We start from the raw sequence: 21,117 nt of genomic DNA on the forward strand, positions 1-21,117 counted from the left end.
TGATGACAGTCAAGGCTAATCTGGAACCCAACCTAGGCCCCCACATCTACGGCGTTCGCCGCTGGAATAAGGAGTGGTTGGAGATCACGAGGTCGTTAGCCTCAAATCGCCAGGTCTGGTTGGCGTTTGTGAGAGATGCAGCAATGAGGATGAATGAAGCCAGCTCAACCCACCCCTGAATGCTGTCTCAAGGCAAGAAGAAAGATGTAGTGTTCTTGACAGTTAATAACTGTAGCAGGTAGTTTATACCATGCTTCAACAATTCTGAGGGTAAAAGAATGTTTCCAAAAGTCACAGGTGCTGTGTTGTTTTTGGTTTTGTAAGCATGTCCAAGAGTGTTTGTCATATGGAATTCAAAATAGGTGCCCAAAGTTATTGTTAGAAAGATGGTGAATAATATTGTGGGTGTCTCCCAAATCAGTTGTGTAACTCAATACCCAATTTCACTGAACGGTGTTTTACAAACACTCCTTTCACATGATTTCGCAAATGAAAAGTTTTAAGAAATGTCAATTATTTAACCAAACAAAAAACTTATTTTATGCATTGATTTATTATCCATATATAGGCACAGGTAGTGTGGTAAGAAGTTTGCTTCTGAACCAAATGGTCTTAGGTTCAGTCCCCACTGCATGGCACCTTGGGCAAATGTCTTCTACTATAGCTCCAAGCCTTGTGAATGGATTTGGTAGATGAAAACTGAAAGAAGCCCATTGTATGTATGTATGTATGTATGTATGTGTGTGTGTGTATGTATGAATGCATGTATGCACGCATGCATGTATGTATGCATGTATGCGTGTATGTATGTATGCATGTATGTATGCATGCATGTATTGTTTGATGAACAGCAATGTGAAATTCTGTGTAACAGTTTGTGAAGATTTTTTTGGCTATTTGAGTACTATTACTGTCTGCTTTCTATATGCAGCCTTCTCAGAGATTCATAATTTCCATTTTCTTTCTCATATGTCTTTACATATGCATATGTATATGTGACAGGTTTCCATACAGTTTCTGTTGACCAATTTCACTTACAAGGCATTGGGTGATCTGAGGTGACAGTAAAAGACACTTGCCCAAAGTGCCATATAGTGAAATACAAATGAAACTGTGTGGTCACAAAGCAAACTCCATATCCATACAACCATACCTGTGACTGTCCAGAAAAACACAAATTAACAGAATGCCTATTCTATATGAAGACTCAAGAACCATGAGTCAACAATTAAATACCTTATCCATTAGGTCACTTAAAAAAAATCACCTATAATGGTTGAGGATAACTGAAAAGGATTTGAGAACAAAATTATATTAAAGAAATAACATTGTACAATTTCAGTCATTTCATTTTCATCCTCTTGGTCCAAAGACAAATTCATTACAATTCCCAAATCATGTTCATAACTGCTGTTAGCAAAACTACTCACCATGTAATTGAATATTGGCACAATTCCATTTAAAGCTTGTAAATACTGGTTCATTAACACAGAAAATCGTTCAACAAACATTGTGGAATCACTCCGCTGAAGAGGAAAAAAAAATGAAAATAAAATTTAGAACATAAAAGAAATAAAAATAATCACACATGTCATTATTAGTGCTGGTATTATTAAATTTTATTCAACTAAAGTTGTGAATTAATGAATAATCAAAGCTATGGGGCTCAGTGTAACATAGAAATGCACTGGCTTACCCTAAGTATACTAAATGAAAACTTCATCTTTATGTAGTGTATCCAGTATATCTAGACAGTAACCCTTTAGCATCCAGATTACTCTGTCAAGTGTAATGCTTATTTATTCATATCAATTTGTATTAGTCATGCATCATCTTGTAGCTTTGAAACTTCAATGACGTGACTGTTTACCTTTAGAATGACATTGTAGGGTAAGTGTGAGAGATCAAATCTGGCCAGTTTGAACATAAAAACAGGTAGAACATTTGGGCCAGATATAGCCAGTTTAAAATCTAAAGGATTAAGCTAATGACTATATTGTCAGTGATCCAGTATCTTAATCTTGCCATTACTGTAATTTTCATCTTCTGCAAGGTTTTATCTTTGAATAATATTTTGCAGTTTTTCTACAAACTACAATAATATCTTAGGGTAAGTGTGAGAGGCCAGATCTGGCCAGCTTGAACATTAAACAGGTAAAATATTTTGGTTAGACGAGGCCAGTTTAAATGTTAAAGGTTTAAACTGCATCTGTTGCTGAGGTTACAGTTCAGGAGCTCTGGAGTTGTGGGGTGTGTGGAGTCACCCCTTAATTTCCATTAATCTCAAGTCTGTTCTAACCTGGAATGGTAGTATCTGTCAGGATCACAACTATAGGTTAAATAGAATTTTGTAAGCATAAATTGAGCTCCAAAACTCCAAAATTAATACTCCCTTCCAACATGTCCAAAGCCAGCATGGAAGAGTATGACTGATGAAAGAAACTAACATGAAATATTTCCAATAACATAGATTTATACTATGGAAGCAACTGATATTAGTGTGCATTCTGCTGTAGGCAGAGATAGCAGGAAATGATAATCTAGAGCAAAACATCCTGGTAGACCTAATCTCTCTCCAATCCAAACAAAAAGTCCATCTTAACACACAGCAGTCTAAGAAAACATTCATTAACCATATAATGCTCATTGATATATATGTAAGTCATGATTTGCACATACAATCTCTATTCAACTGGCATGCTGCTAGTTAAGATGACAAGGGTTCCAGTTGATCCAATCAATGGAACAAGCTGCTTGTGAAATTAATGTGCAAGTGGCTGAGCACTCCACAGACTATATGTACTCTTAACGTAGTTCACAGGGAGATTCAGTGTAACACACAATGTGACAAGGCCGAACCTTTGAATTACAAGTACATCTCATTTTGCCAGCTGAGTGAACTGGAGCAACGTGAAATAAAGTGTCTTGCTCAAGGACACAACATGCTGCTGGGAATCAAATACATGACCCTATAATTATTGGCCAAATACCCTAACCACTAACCCACAGTTACAATGTTTGAGAGTTCCTCAACTAATTGATGGACTCAGTGTCATACCAGTTATAAGTTACACACTGTAGACTAGTGTGCAACCTTTTCTGAGAAGCAGGTCACACGAGACATGACACATCATCAGGCAAGCTGGACTACATTGTAGATTATGTGTGAGAGGCCAGATCTGGTTGGTTTGAACATAGAAGAGATAGAATATTTGGGCTGGGTATGGCTGGTTTAAATGCTAAAGGATTAAAATACTGCATGTGTATCAAGAGATAAGGTGGGTGAGTAGTTAAAGTGATGGACTTCTAATCCACTGGGGATCCCCCTGCATGAGTTTGAATCTCACCCTTGTTAGTAACATTTTCAAGGTGGTGCCCCAGCACAGCTGCAGTCCAATGGCTGAAACAAGTAAAAGATAGATGTAATTCAACGATAGCACTTAGCATTTGCCAGATTAATCAGTACCATAACTCTCACCTTCCATGTCTTACTCTAACGCTTATCTTAGGTAGGACACCGTTATCCAGGTAACATATGCACAGCTGACATAAAATGTTACCATACTGTCATATAATGGATGTGGTATTAGATGTCACCAGTCTTGCCTATCTAACCAACAAAATTTTTTTTTTTTAATTAAATGAAATAATGATGATAACAACAGAGAAGCTCTAGTAATTTCTGTGTGTCAAGTGTTTCCAGTCTATTCATTCAACTGTTATGGGTGAATGCCAGGATGTACTAATGTAGTGCAGGTAGATTTGGGGCAATGAGAGAGGGAAACTGGTGACTGAATCTTTCAGCTGAGTCTAGAGCATAGGCAAAATGAAAAGGAGTATTTCAGGTTTTGCTCTAAATGTTTTTAGATACTGATTAATACATAAACAGACTGCTTAATTAATATATCACAATCTTACTGAGAGAACATTACCTGATTCTAACTACACTGAAGTTGATGAGACCCAACTACATTTAAATTGTAATCCTTAGGTTGTTAAACCTACATGTTCTCTCAGGGGATTATAATTCCAAATTTATTTCAGAACAAGGCTACAAATACTTTACCCAGAAATCATAGCCCCCTTTCCCACTCGAGTGGTTGATCACTACTTAATCATGGCAACCAGCAGCGTTCTTTCCTAGAGTACAACTCTTGTCCCTTGAACACATTTTTGCACTTTAACTTAGCTAACTGGTCAGAGCTCCCACCCATTCTATACTAACTACCCTTTGTAAATAATGTACTGTACTTCTGACCGGTCCAAGAGAATTATCGACGTGACAAATTTCTAGGTATATTCTTCTGACCGGTCCAAGAGAATTATCGACGTGACCAATTTCTAGGTATGTTCTTCTACATCACTCACACAACCCTAAAATTCCTGAGTTATTTACTCATTGCTTCAGGAGAGACAAGAGAAGCTTTCTGGATATAGGCAGAGGGTTGGCTTTGTGATATGAAGCTTGCTTCCCAACCACATGGTCCTAGGTTCAGTCCCACTGCATGGCACAATGGGCAAGTGTCTTCTACTATAGCCTCAGGCTGACCAAAGCCTTGTGAGTGGATTTGGTAGACGGAAACTGAATGAAGCCTGTTGTATATGTATGTATATATATATATGTGTGTGTGTGTGTGTGTGTGTGTATTTGTTTCCCATCACCACCACCACCACTTGACAACCGGTGTTAGTGCATTTATATCCCGAGCTGGCAGAATCGTTAGCATGCCGGGCGAAATGTTCATATGTTGAGGTATGCCTGTATATCCCTAAATTCAAAATGTGACCGCGTGTGTACCGTTGGCGATTTTTTTCCCTCTGTCTTCCTTTTTCCGGATCTTTTCTTCTCCTATGTTTCCGACGAAGAGCTCCGCTCGAAACGTTAAACCCTCCTTCTTTCCTGAGCGTCCAATAATACTATATTTGTTCCACGTCCTCGCATTGTTGTGTTTTTTTGTGCTTTCTTGTTTGGATTAACTTTATATCCCTAAAAATCTCTTCTAAATTCCTAAATTCCTACAGCCTATTTATCAGGTGAAACAAACAATTTTCATGTTTTCTTGTATGATATGGTCATGTGTGTATGTGTATGCATGCAATCTGTACTAGTGCATTTGTGTATCTGTTGCCTAAGCATGTGTGTGTGGTGTGTGTGTGTGAGAGAGAGAGAAAGAGAGAGAAATGGTTAAGAAAAAGACTCAAGGCACAGTTACTTACACACTCCTTTAGATGGGAATCAACCTGGCCTAGGTGGCGGCGGATGTGATTGATCAGGTCTGTATAGAGGCGCTCTGAGAACTGTTTACACACACATTTGTAGACACAACTGAAAAGACAGGACTTTTAGGAATTTAAAACAATGGTATATGGTTCATAGACTACAAAAATACTGGCTTTTATAGTGTTTGGCATAGTTTCAAAAACACACACACACATGCACACTAAACACAAACATGTGCTTATGGATATACACATGGTCTTCTGTTCACTACCAACAGGCATTTTTCAGAGATCTTCCACTTAGCAAGCTGCACAATTATGAAATGATACTAAAACACCATTAATTTAAATACTGGTTTCAAATTTTGGCACAAGGCCAGTAATTTCATGGGAGGGGGTAAGTCAAATACATCGATCCCAATGATCAGCTGGGCTGGGTATGGCTGGTTTAAATGCTAAAGGATTAAAATACTGCATGTGTATCAGGAGATGAGGTGGCTGAGTAGTTAAAGTGATGGACTTCTAATCCACTGGGGACCCCGCTGCATGAGTTTGAATCTCACCCTTGTTAGTAACATTTTCAAGGTGGTACTTATTTTATTGATCCTGACGAGATGAAAGATATATTAACCACGGTGGAATTTGAACTCAGAATGTAAAGATGGATGAAATGCTGCTCAGCATTTTGCCCAGCGTGCTAACAATTCTGCCAGCTTACAACCCTCACTAATTTAAATATTAAAGTACATTTTGATTGGGTTTTTTTTAATATATTAATATATTTAAATCTCAAAAGCAAATCTTTCTAAAAAGCAAACAAACAAAATAAACACTTTCACTGCATCACTCATGGGATTGCCATTTCCAAAAAACAGGTCTCCACTGTAGATGTACAAAATGTGAAATAGAGCTTTATATATATATATAAGAGATAATGGTGTCATTGAGACCCAAAGGTGTCAGGTAACGCTGAATAAGTGCCATAGACAGACCATAGTTAAGTTCCAGATTCGGTAATATTGCAAATAAAGGGTTCAACGTTGGTTCTATGTCAGTGTGTGTATATAAGAATTTTTTGCGTAATAAGATAAAAAACCAAGGCTGTGTAGATAAATGCTCTAATATCTTATTACGCAAAAAATTCTTTTATATATATATATATATATATTCTTTTATCCTTCTACTTGTTTCTATCATTTAACTGTGGCCATGCTGCAGCACCGCCTAGAAAAGTTTTAGTCAAACAAATCAACCCTAGGACTAATTTTTTAAAAAGCCTAGTACTTATTCTATTGGCCTGTTTTGCTGAACCACTAAGTTACAGGAATGTAAGCACACCAACACCAGTTGTCAAGCAGTGATGTAGGAACAAACACAAACATGAAGACACACACATCATCACTTAAAGTCCATTGTTCATGCTGGCATGGGTTGGACGGTTTGACTGGGCTGGCACACTGGAAGGCTGTGCCAGGGCCCAGTCTGATTTGGCATGGTTTTCTATAGCTGGATGCCCTTCCTAACACCAACTACTCCAAGAGTGTAATGGCTGCTTTTATGTACCACCAGCATGGATGCCATTTGCTTGACACCGGTGTGCTTTTACATGCCACCAGCACAGGCACCAATCTGCATGACACCAGTATCTACCATGACTGCGATTTTGCTTGGCTTGATGGCTCTTCTTCTCAAGCACCACATAATGCCAAAGGTCTCAGTCATTGTCTTCGTGAAGCCTACACATAGATATATATATATACATATATCTCTGACGGGCTTCTTTCAGTTTCCGTCTACCAAATCCACTCGCAAGGCTTTGTTTATATAGTAGACGACACTAGCCCAAGGTGCTACGCTGTGGGATTGAACCCAGAAACACATGGTTGAGAAACAAAATTATTGAAAATGACGGTTAATTATAGTATTTTATATATAAATAAGGTACAAAATAGGGTACATAATAATCAGATACAAACTTTCACATATTTCCCTTGTACATGCACACATATACTCAGAGTTGAAATACTGTTTACTTTTTCTTTTCAGCATTGAACGTTCACTGTCCCATTTCTATTGTACACACACACCCAAACATTCACATACCTCCCTTTTACATACACACACATATACTCACATGGAGTTGAGACGCTGATTTTTTTTCACCCTTCCTTCAATATTCATCTATCACCCCTTTCTTTCTCATTCACATGTTGTGACTAAGAAAAAATAGAAGATACACGATGTGCTCTTTGCCACTTCCTTTCTCTCGTTGTAATTACTTCTCTCACTCTCTTTTAGTCAGGGCTATTACTCTCACTACTTCTCCTTCACTGAATTACTATTTTCTCTCCTCTCCCTTCACTTATACTACTCTTTTTCCTACTCTGTCCTAATCCTACTCTGTGATTTTGGACAAAAATATATATATACAAATATATAAAAACACTACGCTCAGGAGATATATATATTATAGTTTAGCATTGGATGATCAAAAAATGCTATCCCTTCATGAGGAAAGGTTGGTGTCATCATTGATTACTGATTAATGACAGCAAAAGTGTACAATTTTAGGAGTACAATCTTATTCTAAACTAATATTAAGTAGGAACAAGTACAGACGCATACATATAAACAGTCAGATAAGTAAACACCCAAATCTAGAGAGGCTCTGAGAAGTGTTTACCCAGAACTGAAAAATGGGACTTTGAGGAATATAAAACAATTGTATATGGTCCGTTCACAGAATACTAAATATGCTGGCTTTTTATAATTATTGATTTCTAACATTTTTTTTTTAAATCTTGATATTTTTTACATAAGTTTTTACAATTATTATTGATTTTACACATACATACACACTCTCTGTCTCTGTCTAACTCTCTCTTTCTCACACATTATCTCTCACTTTCTCATACATACTATATCTCTCTCTCTCTCTTCCTCCCTCCTCTCTCTCACAAACACACACAAAATATATACATATGTATATTTACATCTTCAAAGGGATCCTTCTCTTTGAGGTGAATCCACATTTTGTAAGGTGTACATTTTATAGTCTTAACACTCCATTCAAAATTTATAATATTTAGCTTTGATATATATTTTATAAAATTAATATTCAACAATTGAAAAGTTGGAAGTTTGAAGATAAAAATAAAGAAAACTTTTCAAAGATCAGAACTGACAGCTAAATAGACATAATCTCTGAAGGAGACAGCAGTTGCTTTTTTATTAGAAGACTTGGAAGAATAAAGAATAGAATCTATGTTTATATCATGTAATTATTGTGGTGGTTGTCCCAATAGAAGTCCAATGTCGGAATTTGATTGGAAGTGACAGAATAAACTCAATTTGGATTGATTTGAAACTTGAAACTTCTGGGAGAACTTGATCACAAGAACTGCCTGCCTTGAACAAATTTGGTTGATGAATTTTCATTCTATTCAGAATACATTTGCAAGCAGAAAGCAATGTTCCACTATAACCTACTTTTATATTCTTTTCTACTCTAGGCACAAGGCCTGAACTTTTTGGGGAGAGGGGCCAGTACGCAACTAGTACTTTTAATTTATTGACTCCAAAAGGATGAAAGGCAAAGTCGACCTCAGCGGAATTTGAACTCAGAATGTAAAGGCAGACGAAATACTGCTAAGCATCTCATCCGGCATGCTAACGTTTCTGCCAGCTTGCCACCTTAACCTACTTTTATATTATCATCATATACATTCAGTTTCTCTACACAAGCATGATGGGTTGAATGAATCTGTTATTACTGACACACAATAAGACAAAACTATGACATATCGTCTGCTAAGTATGAGTTTTTATTTGGAGTTGCTGCTCTAAAACGCTTTAAAATAAACCAAATGAAAGACTGACAGAGATAACTCACCTATACATTTGTTCATAAGAGATTGGGATGTACGTTCCTGGAGCAATGGTGAGGAGTTGATTGATTGCATCCATCAACTGAGGTAAATACTGAGTCTCATACTCTTCATCTGTTATTGTCATCATCACTAAATCATCAAAAACAAAAACAAAATTGTTTATATACATACATAAATACATACAGAGCAATAGCGGAGGTAAGGGTGAGTGATGAGATAAAGCTAAGAGTAGGTGATATTGGCACTTGAGAGGGTCCAGAAGTAAGAGTGACAGCTGGTAGTATGCAAGGAAGAAGCTATTGCACTGAGTAGAAGAATGAGAGCAATCTAATACAGTCTCTTATACATGAGCCTAAGAAGGGCACAAGAGCAGCATGATGAGGAAGGGTGATGAGCATAAGTGATGAGAGATGAGATGCTATGAGTGAGAAGGGTGGGCAATAGGTAAAAGAGAAGAGTGAGTACAGGGTGCAAGGTAAGGTCGGTAGTAGATTCTAGTCATGGCAGGGTTCAAAAATATTTCAACCTCTAAACACTATCCTCATTGTAGGGTACATTTTTACCATGAGTAATTAGGCCTTCTGCAGCACCATGTATCACCATTCACTTAAATCTTTTGTCATCTCCTCCGTGAAATGCAGCATCTTCAGAACAGATTTCCTAACTCTGTTTCAACTCTTCCTTGGTCTTCCTCTTCCACAGGATCTATATTCTCTCATAACTCAGTGTTTCTTCATACAGCAGTTGCCCTTCATAGTTATTACATGCCCAAACTAGTGTGGCCTTCTGTCTTGCATATTACACCTGTTTCCTCTTATACTCAGTTTCTCTCTCAGCTCATACCCACTTTGGTGTTGATGCACACTAACATTACACATCCAATGCAGCATGTTCACTTCGTTTCTTTCTAGCCTTCACAGGCCTTCTGCATTTAAGGTTCATGTCTCACTATCCTTCAACATTGCAGATCTAACAAAGCATAAAACATTCTGCCATTTTCTCTGAATGAGAAGAGCTTTGTTGCCAGTAAAGGTAGAAGTTCCCTGACATTTTCCAACCTATTCTTATCCAGACTTCTTTATTTTTTTAACACTCATCTTCCCACTAATTATGTCATTTCAGTAACAAAAGTTATCAACTGCTTCTAGGGAGCCAGCTTGGAATAAGGGCATCTCTCTCTCTCTCTCTTCCCCATTTCTCCCCCACCCATATATATATATATATATATATATAATATATATACATATACATATATACATATTTGTTTTCATGTTCAGTTATAATAAAAATTTTACATTAATCTGATGGGTTACTCTATAATTTTGTAGAATATAAATTTATTATTCTTAAACAAGAATATTATTGACACACACACACACACAACAGGCTCCTTTCTGTTTCTGTCTACCAAATCCATTGACGAGGCTTTGGTTGACTTGCCCAAGATGCAAAGCAGTAGGATTATGGTCTTGGGTTCAGTCCCACTGTCTGGCACTTTGGGCAAGAAACAAAAAGAAGCTTGATCTCTGTGTATACACACACATACACACACACACATATATATATATACACTCACACACACACACACACACACACATATATACATATACACATGTGTGTGTGTGTGTGTGTATATATATAGATATGTATATACACATATGTGTGTATGTATGCATGTGTGAGCGTGTTTGCGTGTAACTTTGTCTAGACATCATGTGGTTGCAAAAGAGCATCATCACCATCATACAAGCAAGGTCGTTTATTTTCAGTCTTCTATGAAAAACATGTTTCCCTATGGGAAAAATATTATCTTGCTTGAAAACAAATGGGGGGTGGCAAGAGGAAGACCTTCTAGTGATAGAAAAATCTGCCTTAATAAATTCCATCTGACCTATGCAAATATGAAAAAGTGGACTTTAAATGACAATATATATATGATGATAATGATGATGATGAGAAGATGATGACGAGGCACATGTGTTAATGTCTGACTATAACACTGGATTATTGACTTTGTATATGACATTAAGAACTCAATAACAATAGCTTTTTGATTTTATTGCATGTTCTGAGCTTAACAATAAAACAGCAATACAGTCTTTGTTTTTAGATTAAACAGATGCAATATCTCTGCATGTTACAGGAGATGGCTAAAAGGCTGGTATAAGGAAGAGAATCCAGTTGTGAAACACTACCTCAAAAAGCATAATGAAACTCATGTTAGAATGGTAAAGCAGACAGAAAAAACCCCAAAAAACAAAAGATGAAAACTTTACATGAATTAAAATACAAAAATTTAATAACATATACTTGTGGTTTTACTGAAGTGACCACTGGGTATTGAACCTAAAGCTAAACTATTCTAATAAATGGATATGGAGACCACACTTGTTTTCTTGGATGGTACCCTTTAGTATTTAAACCTACCATATCTAGCCCAAATATTTAACCTTATTTTGTGTTCAAAATGACCAGTTCTAGCCTCTTGCACCTATCCTACAATGGCACTCTAAAAATAAATAATCATTAAAATCTTGAAGCTATGAAATGATGTATGATTAATTTAAAACAATGTGAATAAATAAGTATTACATTTGATAGAGTAATCTGAATGCTAAAGGGTTAATAAAAGCCATGGATTACAAAAAACTGGACATTACTTAAACTAAAAAAATAAATAAAACTAAAACAGTTGTGTCAAAAGCAGCTATGAAGTATAGAGTGACTTTTGTTGAACTTAACTCTAATGAAATATACAGTGTAAGTTTGTAAGTGGACTAACACCTACAAGTGTACATTATTATACATTTACTTAGCTCCTACCTCATCACAACTTCAGCAAGTATGGTGAAGTCTATGATTTGTTGAGGAGGCTATAATAAATCGGAAACTTAATTAGAGTTGTCTCCCATATTTACCAAAAGACTCAAAATTAAATTAGTCAATCTAGCATGGCTTTGCGGTGTGACTGGTAAAATGTAAAGATGTGCACGACCACCCTTGGATGGTTTTGAATGACCACAGAAAGTGCGAGCCCTCTAACTGAAAAATTGTGGATTTGTATAAAGGACACACACACAGACATTTTGCCGTTTATATATATAGAGATGATGATATTGTTTTGCTCTTTGCCACATACTTTTTTCCCCACCAAGTTATCTCTTTTGATTCTTCCTGCATTAGTCCTTTTGCAACCATATTTCTAATGAATAACACTGTATATGTGTTTCTATTAATTTTGGAAATAATAACAATTTGGACATACTTAATGAACCAACTAACTTGTTCATTAATAAGACAATGCTAAGGGTAATGGTACATGTGCATATAAAATACCCAGTCACTTCACATACCAATTCACAGAATAGACTGTTTAGTTGATCAAACAACTGAATTCTCATAACTATAACTTGACAAGTGAATCCTTCATCATATCTAAATAAAGACTACATGACCGTGGCTAGAATATTTTTTCTTGTTAATTGAGAAATGCACAAATAATTGAAATGAAGTAATGAATGCTTACTGTTATTAAATCAAATATATTAGTTATCCATTAATTAAATATTCTCAATGTCTTTTCCATATGATTTATTGTTTTGCCTTTTGTTTATGTATAAAACTAAATCCAAATATCATAAGTATTATTTAATTATTTGCTTATGAGTTCAAAAGAAAGTTACACTAAACACTAGCAATTTAGGTCAACACAATAGAAATAACAGGTTACAGAAATTTGTAAATGTGCCAACTAACCTTCAATAAAAAGATTGAGTGTTAGTTTTTCTAAATATTTTTACCCTTGTAATGTATTTCTTAAATTAAGAAAACAGAATAATATTGTATAGTCAAGTATAAAACAAATCATACGAATGACTAAACTCTTAGTAATATAAATATATATATATACATAAATTTTTATATAAATAAGGATAAGACCGTTATTTAAAATAACAATCATATCAAATGGCCAGCATGAAAGAAAAACCTTGTAGGCAATAATTATTATTAAAATTATAATTGAGAGTATCTAAGAGATATCACCATGCTAGAGATGGCAGTCAAGCCTGAGTCTAAAACCACATCAAGTATACATACAGCACAAAGTGAAAAGACAAATAGACAAATAAACTTGCAAATTACTGGATAATCCCAGAGCCAGAAACCCGGGTGTGTATAAAAAATATACTTTGCCTCCTCAGTAAGATACAACAAAATATAATATATATATACTATATATCAGCATTCACCATAATAGATCGCTAGCCACTACACATTCTTTATTTTTTCTCCTTGCTTCTTTCTGTGTTCCTTTCTGTGGAAGAGCATAGGCTCGAAACGTTAAAGACTTTTTCACTTCCCAAGTGTTATACTAATACATCTGTTTGTTGTCTACACCATCTGTCTTGTCTTTTGTCTTTTTTGTGAATCTCCCCCCTATATATATATATAATATATATATATATATATATATATATGTATATATATATATATATAGCTGCAGGTATTAGGGTAAGATGTAAAGTTTTAGTTAATTCTAATAACATAAGTGACATAGGCCCACAAAAGAGCTTCAATGTGGTTGTTTAATTTGCTAGAATCAAAAGCCAAATCTCTCTTCAATCATATCCTACTATTCTCCAAAAAGAAAGTACATCTGTTAATGTGGTCCAAGATGTATACAAAGAGAGGATGATCAAAGTTGGAACAATTTTGATCACAGATTTGCTTAATCTGTAAAAATAACTTTTGCAACATTATCCTAATGGTTTGAATTTAGGATTCAAACCAGTTGCAAACCAGAATATATGTCGTGTCTCTCACACTACCATTACTCCTTTATATTACTGAACCTAGAGGGGTGAAAGGCAATGGGACCTTAGTGGGATTTGAACACAGAATGTAAAGAACTAAAAACTGCAAAACGTTTTGTCTCACACTTTGGTGATTCTGATTACAAATTAGAAGTTAAGAGCTAGTCAATTAAAACCAACACCAGTACTGACTGGTACTTTTATTTTATTGACTCCTCCTGGGGTGAATAAAAACCAGTGGGATTTGAACTCAGAATGTAAGCATAACTAAATACAACAAGGTATTTTATTCTGTCTTCTGGTTCTCTAATCCTGCCAATTAATTGCTCTAATAATTTGTTTCTGATTTAGGCACAAGGCCAGCAATATTGAGGTGAGGAGGTTAGTCAATAACATCGACCCCAGTACTTGACAAGTGGTGCTCTTATTTTATCATATCCCCGAGGGATAAAAGATAAAGTTAAACCAGCAGAATTTGAATTCAAACAGAGAAGAGGTAGGACAAATACCACAAGGCATCGACAGTGTTCTGGCACTTCTGATAATCTGCCATTTTAAAATATTCTAATAAATTTGATTGAATATTTTCATTTGAAATGAAGGCAAGAGAGGAAGGCTCAATATACTCATATACTTTATATAGCAACAACAGTGACAATGAAAGAATGAATTCATCCTTAGGAGAGGTGATAAAATAAATATTTTATGGATGTATGAAGAAATACACTTTGTAACCTCATGGTTTCATGTTAAATCCCGCCCCCACTGTATAGCTCCTTGCTAATATAAAACACTTTCTAATTTTTGGCACAAGGCCAAAAATTTTGAAGGGAGGGGGATGTCAATTACACCAACTCCAGTGCTCAACTAGTACATATTTTATTGACTCTGAAAGGATGAAAAGCAAAGTTGACTCCAGAAGAAATACTACTAAGCATTTTGCCCAGTGTGTTAATGATTCTGCGAGCTCACCAACCTTCTTTGTTTATATGCAAAATTAATGGAGAGATTTCATCAAAACTGAAGTACAGCTAAAAATAGTCAAATTTCAATCAAATTACATTCCAAAGTTTTAAAACAGAAATGACATGTTGTATAATGTAATCCTAGATCAGCAGTTCTCAATTAATACACTATAAGAGGTACCAAAGTACCTCTTAAAAATATGATTTAATCCTTTCATTACCACAGTCCTGCTTAAATACACTGCTTTTATTAGTAAAGTAATATTGTCAGTATTTGTTATGTTTTGGGGTAGTCATTTGTTTTGTTTTTTTTGCCAAATAAACACAGGTACTATGTATATGCAAAAAGAAAAAAAAAAACGACCATCCTGAAATATAACAATATCTGTTTCAATACCGTAAATCCTTGAGTATAATCCACATTCCCCCCCCCCAAATTTAAAGGTCAAAATCCCTAGTGCGTACTATATACGAGGTTAAAAATGAAAATTATTTTCTAAGCAATGTCCGAGTCTCTATTTGCTGTTCAGCAATGTTTATTCAGAGGCATTTTGTGATGTCGGGAGCGAAAATACCTTAAATCATCCACAACTTGCAGTTAACAACATTTATTAAACGTTATTACTGTTATTTCTTTATTTTCTGCAAACAAAATGCACAAAAAATGTTGAAGAGTATACAGATAATTTTTTTCTTCCACACACATACATAGAAACATAAAGAAAAAAAAAACTATATATATATTCTCCAGCAGGGAAAAACTAAGGCTACATTGAACAAACCCTTTTGCTGTCAGCCCACTTGAGAGTGCCTCTGGTTCTTTAACACCAAACCTGTCCTGTATTCCTGGCCAGTGCCAGTGATACATAAAAGGCACCCATACTAGTGACATGTAAGAGGCATTAGAAAGGGCATCCAGCCATAGAAACTGAGCCAAAACAGACAAGAGCCTGGTGCAGCTCTCCAGCTTACCAGTTCAAGTCAAACCATCTAACCCATGCCAGCATGGAAAATAGATGCTAAATAATGATGATTATGATGATTCATATTGTGTAAAAGAATTTTATGTCCCGAACACTCCATTGGCAGTTTTGAAACTGAGAAATACAAGGCTCCACCAAAATATATTATCATTTTTCTTACTAGTTTTTTTCTGAGATTGTACTTTGTTCAATAATACAGGCTTCCTGTTTACAATAATCTAGATTTTAAAAAAGTTTTCCATCAAAATTCCATGTTAATTTATGTTCCAAACACTTAGCCCAATAAACTTTTACTTGTTTCAGTCAACAGATTGAGGCCATGTTGGGACACCACCTCAAAGAAGTTTAGTTGAACAAATTAAACCCAGTATTTTTTATTTTGAAGCCTGGTATTTATTCTATTGGTCTCTATTGCAAGACTGCTAAGTTAAAGGAACATCAACACACTAACACTGGTTGTCAAGCAGTGGGCAGTACAAACACAAACACAAAGACACACATACACACACACACACGTGATGGTCTTCTTTCAGTTTCTGTCTACCAAATCCACTTACAAGGCTGTGCTCAGCCTAAGGTTATAGCAGAAGACACTTGCCTAAGGTGTCTCACAGTGGGTCTGAACCTGGAACCATGTGGTTGGGAAGCAGACTTCATACCACACAGCCATGCCTATGCCTATAATGACAAAGTTATTTTACTAAATTCTTCATTATTTACAAAATTAATAGAAACAAAGGAGTTATATTTCAACAGAAAAATGGTCACAAAAAGGTTAATTAAATGTTTTACCCTGCCCTGTATTCTATACTATTAATGAGAAAACAAAACAGAGCAAGTGTCTGTGTAATTCTTCTTTCTTAAATTATATTAAACATGGTATATTATCTGCCCTCCTTTCAATCCTTACAGCTCTATCTCTATATGAAACACATAGGCAGTGTGGGGTTACAAAGGAACCCCTACCCTTACAAGAAACATAGCTGGTGTAGAATTACAAAGGAGTTAAGTACCTTACTTTGAGACATAAAAAAATGCCTGGTGTGAATATGAATCTTCAAATGGTAGTCTTTTTTACCATTCCTTCTTAGTTACATGTATTTTACAGTGTTGGAAATAATATTGTAAAAAAAGATGTTTAAGAACTTTACACATTTACAACTCAGTTTTTTATTTTATTTATTAATATTTATTTATTTCATAATGATAAGGAAAACAAATATTTCCACTTATATGAATGCAAGTATTTTTTTGTTCACGTACATTCCTCACTGTTCTGGACTTCTTTTGAGTCAAGAGAATATTGTTTAATGTTTGCTAGAAACGGTTATTTAATCTTCCAAACTTGGCAAGTGCTAGTTGTTAGTTTTATTTATTTTTAATTATTCAGACATGTCAGAATTAATAAGATAAACAATATTTCTAGACTACATCAATCTTTAAACATTTGATTATAAGACACACACACACACACATGTTTTCGCTAACCATTCTTTAAACTTCTTCAGGTAAATGAAATCAATATTATGAGATAGTAATTCTATTATACACTTACTTTATTTGGATTCTTAACACAAGCACTTGAAAGAAAAATGGCAATGCACTTGGATTTTAATCAAGAGATATAGGCTTGATTCTTGTTTAGTTCTCTTGCTATTTTTTAGGTTGTTAGAGGGATAACTCCATTATTCTGAGTTCAAATTCTGCTGTAGTTTGCAAGTTGAATATCTTTTTAAAGGTATTAGAGATGGATGTGACATTAGAAAGACACATTGTCTATTTTATAGTTCAGTAAATGCACTGCTCTGAGTTCAAATGCTGCTGTAGTTTGCAAGCTGAATAATGCTTTGGTAACATACTACACCCCAATAGATCATAAGTAAAATGGTACAAAAGTACTGAAATTAAAATACTATGTAAATTTGTGAGGAATGCCTCAACCTAAACAGTTTCTCTGAACTATAATACAGCTGAACATGACTACATATATCAGAGATCATCTTCACTCCAGCCACTAACAGACTTTTTGAACATACAAGAAAACAATCACATCATATTTTGACTTTCAGGCTGCATGCAACACAACCAATGGTAAAATTTATAGCCTAATTCCAGCTCAGAAGAGGCCTGATAAAATTGGGCAGGGGCATGATATAAAGGCTGACTTTAAGTGTTCAGTTAATTAACTCTGTAATGCACATCTGGTTAAGGCGTATGGCTTAGTGGTTAGAAGTATTCAGCTCACAATCATTTGATTTCTGGTGGCATGTTGTGTTCTTGAGCAGAACACTTTACTTTACATCACTCTAGTACACTCAGCTGGGAAACATAAGCAGTACCTGTCTTTCAAAGGGTCAGCCTTGTCACATTCTGTGTTACACTGAGTCTCCCTGAGAACTACGTTAAGGGTACACATGTCTGTGAGGTGCTCAGCCACTTGCACAATAATTTCACAAGCAGGCTGTTCCATTAAAAGAATCAACTGGAATCCACATTGTTGTAACCAACAGTGTACCAATTTATAAAAAAAATACACATCTGTGCAAGAAGATCTGACTGAGATTATTGAATAGGAATAACCATAACATACATCCATGCAAAGAAAATAAAGAGCCCCCATCACACACACACACTTTTCTATACACAAGAATATACTTGCTCGTGCATGCAAACACAAACATAAGCAGGCATAAACACCTATAAAAACAAAGGAGCTTCTGTGCAGTTACTTGACTTGTAACCAAATCTCCAACAAATTATACTGTGCCTGTACCACCTTAAAAAGAGAACAAAGGAAAATGATGTCCTTGGAATAGAAAATAAGAGAATGGTTGTGGCTGGAATGTCTTGGATCATATGACTATTCTATCAAAACTGACCTGAGGTCTAAACAACAACAACAACAACAATACAGATTACTCAGAGATATAGAGATGTGTAACTAAACTACAGTATTTGATCAAGAATTCCAACTTAATTTCTTTAATGGTCTCAATTTGTATCTGGGGAATTCAATTATGACTTTTATTTATTCTTTAACACCACAAGTTGTATTTGACAGTAACAAAGATTTAATTTTCATACGTTTTGATTATCACATCTATTTGTCTTCAAAAACAGATCTTTTATCTTTTACTTGTTTCAGTCATTTGACTGTGGCCATACTGGGGTACCTTCAAGAATTTTAGTCAAATAAATTGACCCCAGGACTTATGTTTTTTAAGCCTAGTACTTCTTCTATTGGTTTCTTTTGCTGAACTGCTAACTTACAGGGATGTAAACACACCAACAACGGTTGTCAAATGGTAATAGGGGGACAAACACAGACACAAAGACACACATACATACATATATCTCATATATAAAACCCGTTGTGGTGTGTGTGTGTGTGTGTGTGGCCTCTAGGATCTGTGATAAGTTCTAACTAAAGATCATCTTTTTCTCCAGTCACTTATTCTCCATCTTCCATGTGATTTAACATTTTCATAATTTCATCTTTTTAACTCTTTCATTGCAAAATTAAATTGATGGTCGTTCTGGTAATGATGTTAAATATCTACCAAAAATAGATTTGGTATTTTCTGCAAGTCACATTGCTTCGGTAAACGTGACACATCTCAGCAGTAAAATGGTTTCAACAAAATATAGATTGGTATATAAATTGCAGTCCGCAGTTGAGGGCAATGACATTTTGATTGGATGTATCTGCTTTCCGCAGGACAATGCTCCAGCACACAAGTCCTTGGTTTCAATTACTGTGGCTTTGAACTAATTGATCACCCTCCCTATTGTACTGATTTGGCCCCATCTGACTATCATCTGTTCCCCAACATGAAAAAACACTTGGCTGGGAACTAATATTGCAGTGATGATGATCTCATATCAGCTGTTGATGACTTTTTTGACCAAGAGGATAAAAGTTTCTTCACCAATGGGATCCAAACACTGCTACACTGATGGAAGAAGTGTGTGGACAGAAAAAGAAGACTATGTTGAAAAATAAAACTCATTTGGTCACATTCCATGAGAGTATCTTGATCAGCCTGTGAACTTTTCAGCTGACCCTTAAATCTATTTACCATGGAAATAAATAAATAAAAGTACATTTCAGGGATACAATATCAAAGACATAATCAAAAACTTAATTTATTTAGCAAATATTTTCTTTCTTTAAATTCTCCTGTCATCAAATATTTTCCTTCTTTTCTTTCAACACAAATGTAAACATGCTAAGTGATTAACAAGCTAAATTTTAATAAATCAAAAGCAGATTTGTACACTTGCTTATTTCCCCATTGCTTTCCTTCTTTCGTTGCATAATCCCAGCATACAAATCCAGCCTTTTAATTACTTGGTATGCTTACATTTGTATTAAAAGAAAAAGGAAAATATTCAATAATGAGAGAATTTTAACCCTTTAACAATTCAGATTACTCTGTTAAATGTAATGCTTATTCATTTACACTGTTTTGAATTATCTTGTAACTTTGAGGTTTTAAAGATGTGATTGTTACTTTTAGAATTACACTGTAGTATAGATGTGAGAGTGTAGACCTGACCAGTTTGAGCATAAAATAGATAGAATATTTTGACTGGATATGGCTGGTTTAAGTGCTAAAGGGTTAAAATTGGAAATATTTGATAGCTGATGTAAATTCAGACATGGACACACATACACACACACTCAGTGGGATTCCATAACAATTTCTGTCTATCCAGAACAATTGCCCGAGGTGCAACACAGGGGAACTGAACCTGAAATTGTGTGGTTGGGAAAGAAACACCTTGACCACAACCTCGTGAGTGTGCTCACCCCTCCCCCCACACCCACACCCACACCCACACATGGCTGTATGGTTAAGTGGCTTGCTTCAGAACAATGCAGCTTTGGATTCAGTCTTGCTTTATGGCACTTTGGGCAAGTATCTTCTACTGTAGACTTGAATTGTGCATACATATATTGTTCAGTAAATATACTTTAGTAATTAAACCAAAAGTACTGCTCTTTAAAACTTTACAGTATTTGCTTTGCACTGAGTTACAGACAATGCATGAGAAAGCAATGAATCTAGGACTGGTTCAGTAAAAATCTATAACAAATGACATGAATGTTCACAGCATGGTATGTGTTTATTGGTAGTACTCAAAATAACAATATTGAGTTAGCTTGGCTGCTTTGCGTCATGCTTTTGCTTGGTGGGACTGGGGTCATTCCGAGTTAGTGGTCCCAGAGGCATCACAATGT

The 21,117-nt window shown here is 35.3% G+C and overlaps 1 protein-coding gene across 1 annotated transcript in view; it reads right to left on the bottom strand.

The window, feature by feature from the left end:
* Positions 1 to 21,117, bottom strand: part of LOC115219225 (CDK2-associated and cullin domain-containing protein 1) — a 42,718-nt gene that overhangs the window by 8,825 nt on the left and 12,776 nt on the right. The window contains exons 3-5 of the mRNA XM_029789360.2: positions 9,113 to 9,239; positions 5,218 to 5,326; positions 1,431 to 1,526 (exon numbers count right to left, since the gene is read on the bottom strand). Of these exons, the coding sequence (XP_029645220.1) occupies positions 1,431 to 1,526; positions 5,218 to 5,326; positions 9,113 to 9,239 (332 nt within the window). The remainder of the gene's footprint in view (positions 1 to 1,430; positions 1,527 to 5,217; positions 5,327 to 9,112; positions 9,240 to 21,117) is intronic.

This window comes from Octopus sinensis, linkage group LG14, assembly GCF_006345805.1.
Source record: "Octopus sinensis linkage group LG14, ASM634580v1, whole genome shotgun sequence".
Taxonomy (NCBI): domain Eukaryota; kingdom Metazoa; phylum Mollusca; class Cephalopoda; order Octopoda; family Octopodidae; genus Octopus; species Octopus sinensis.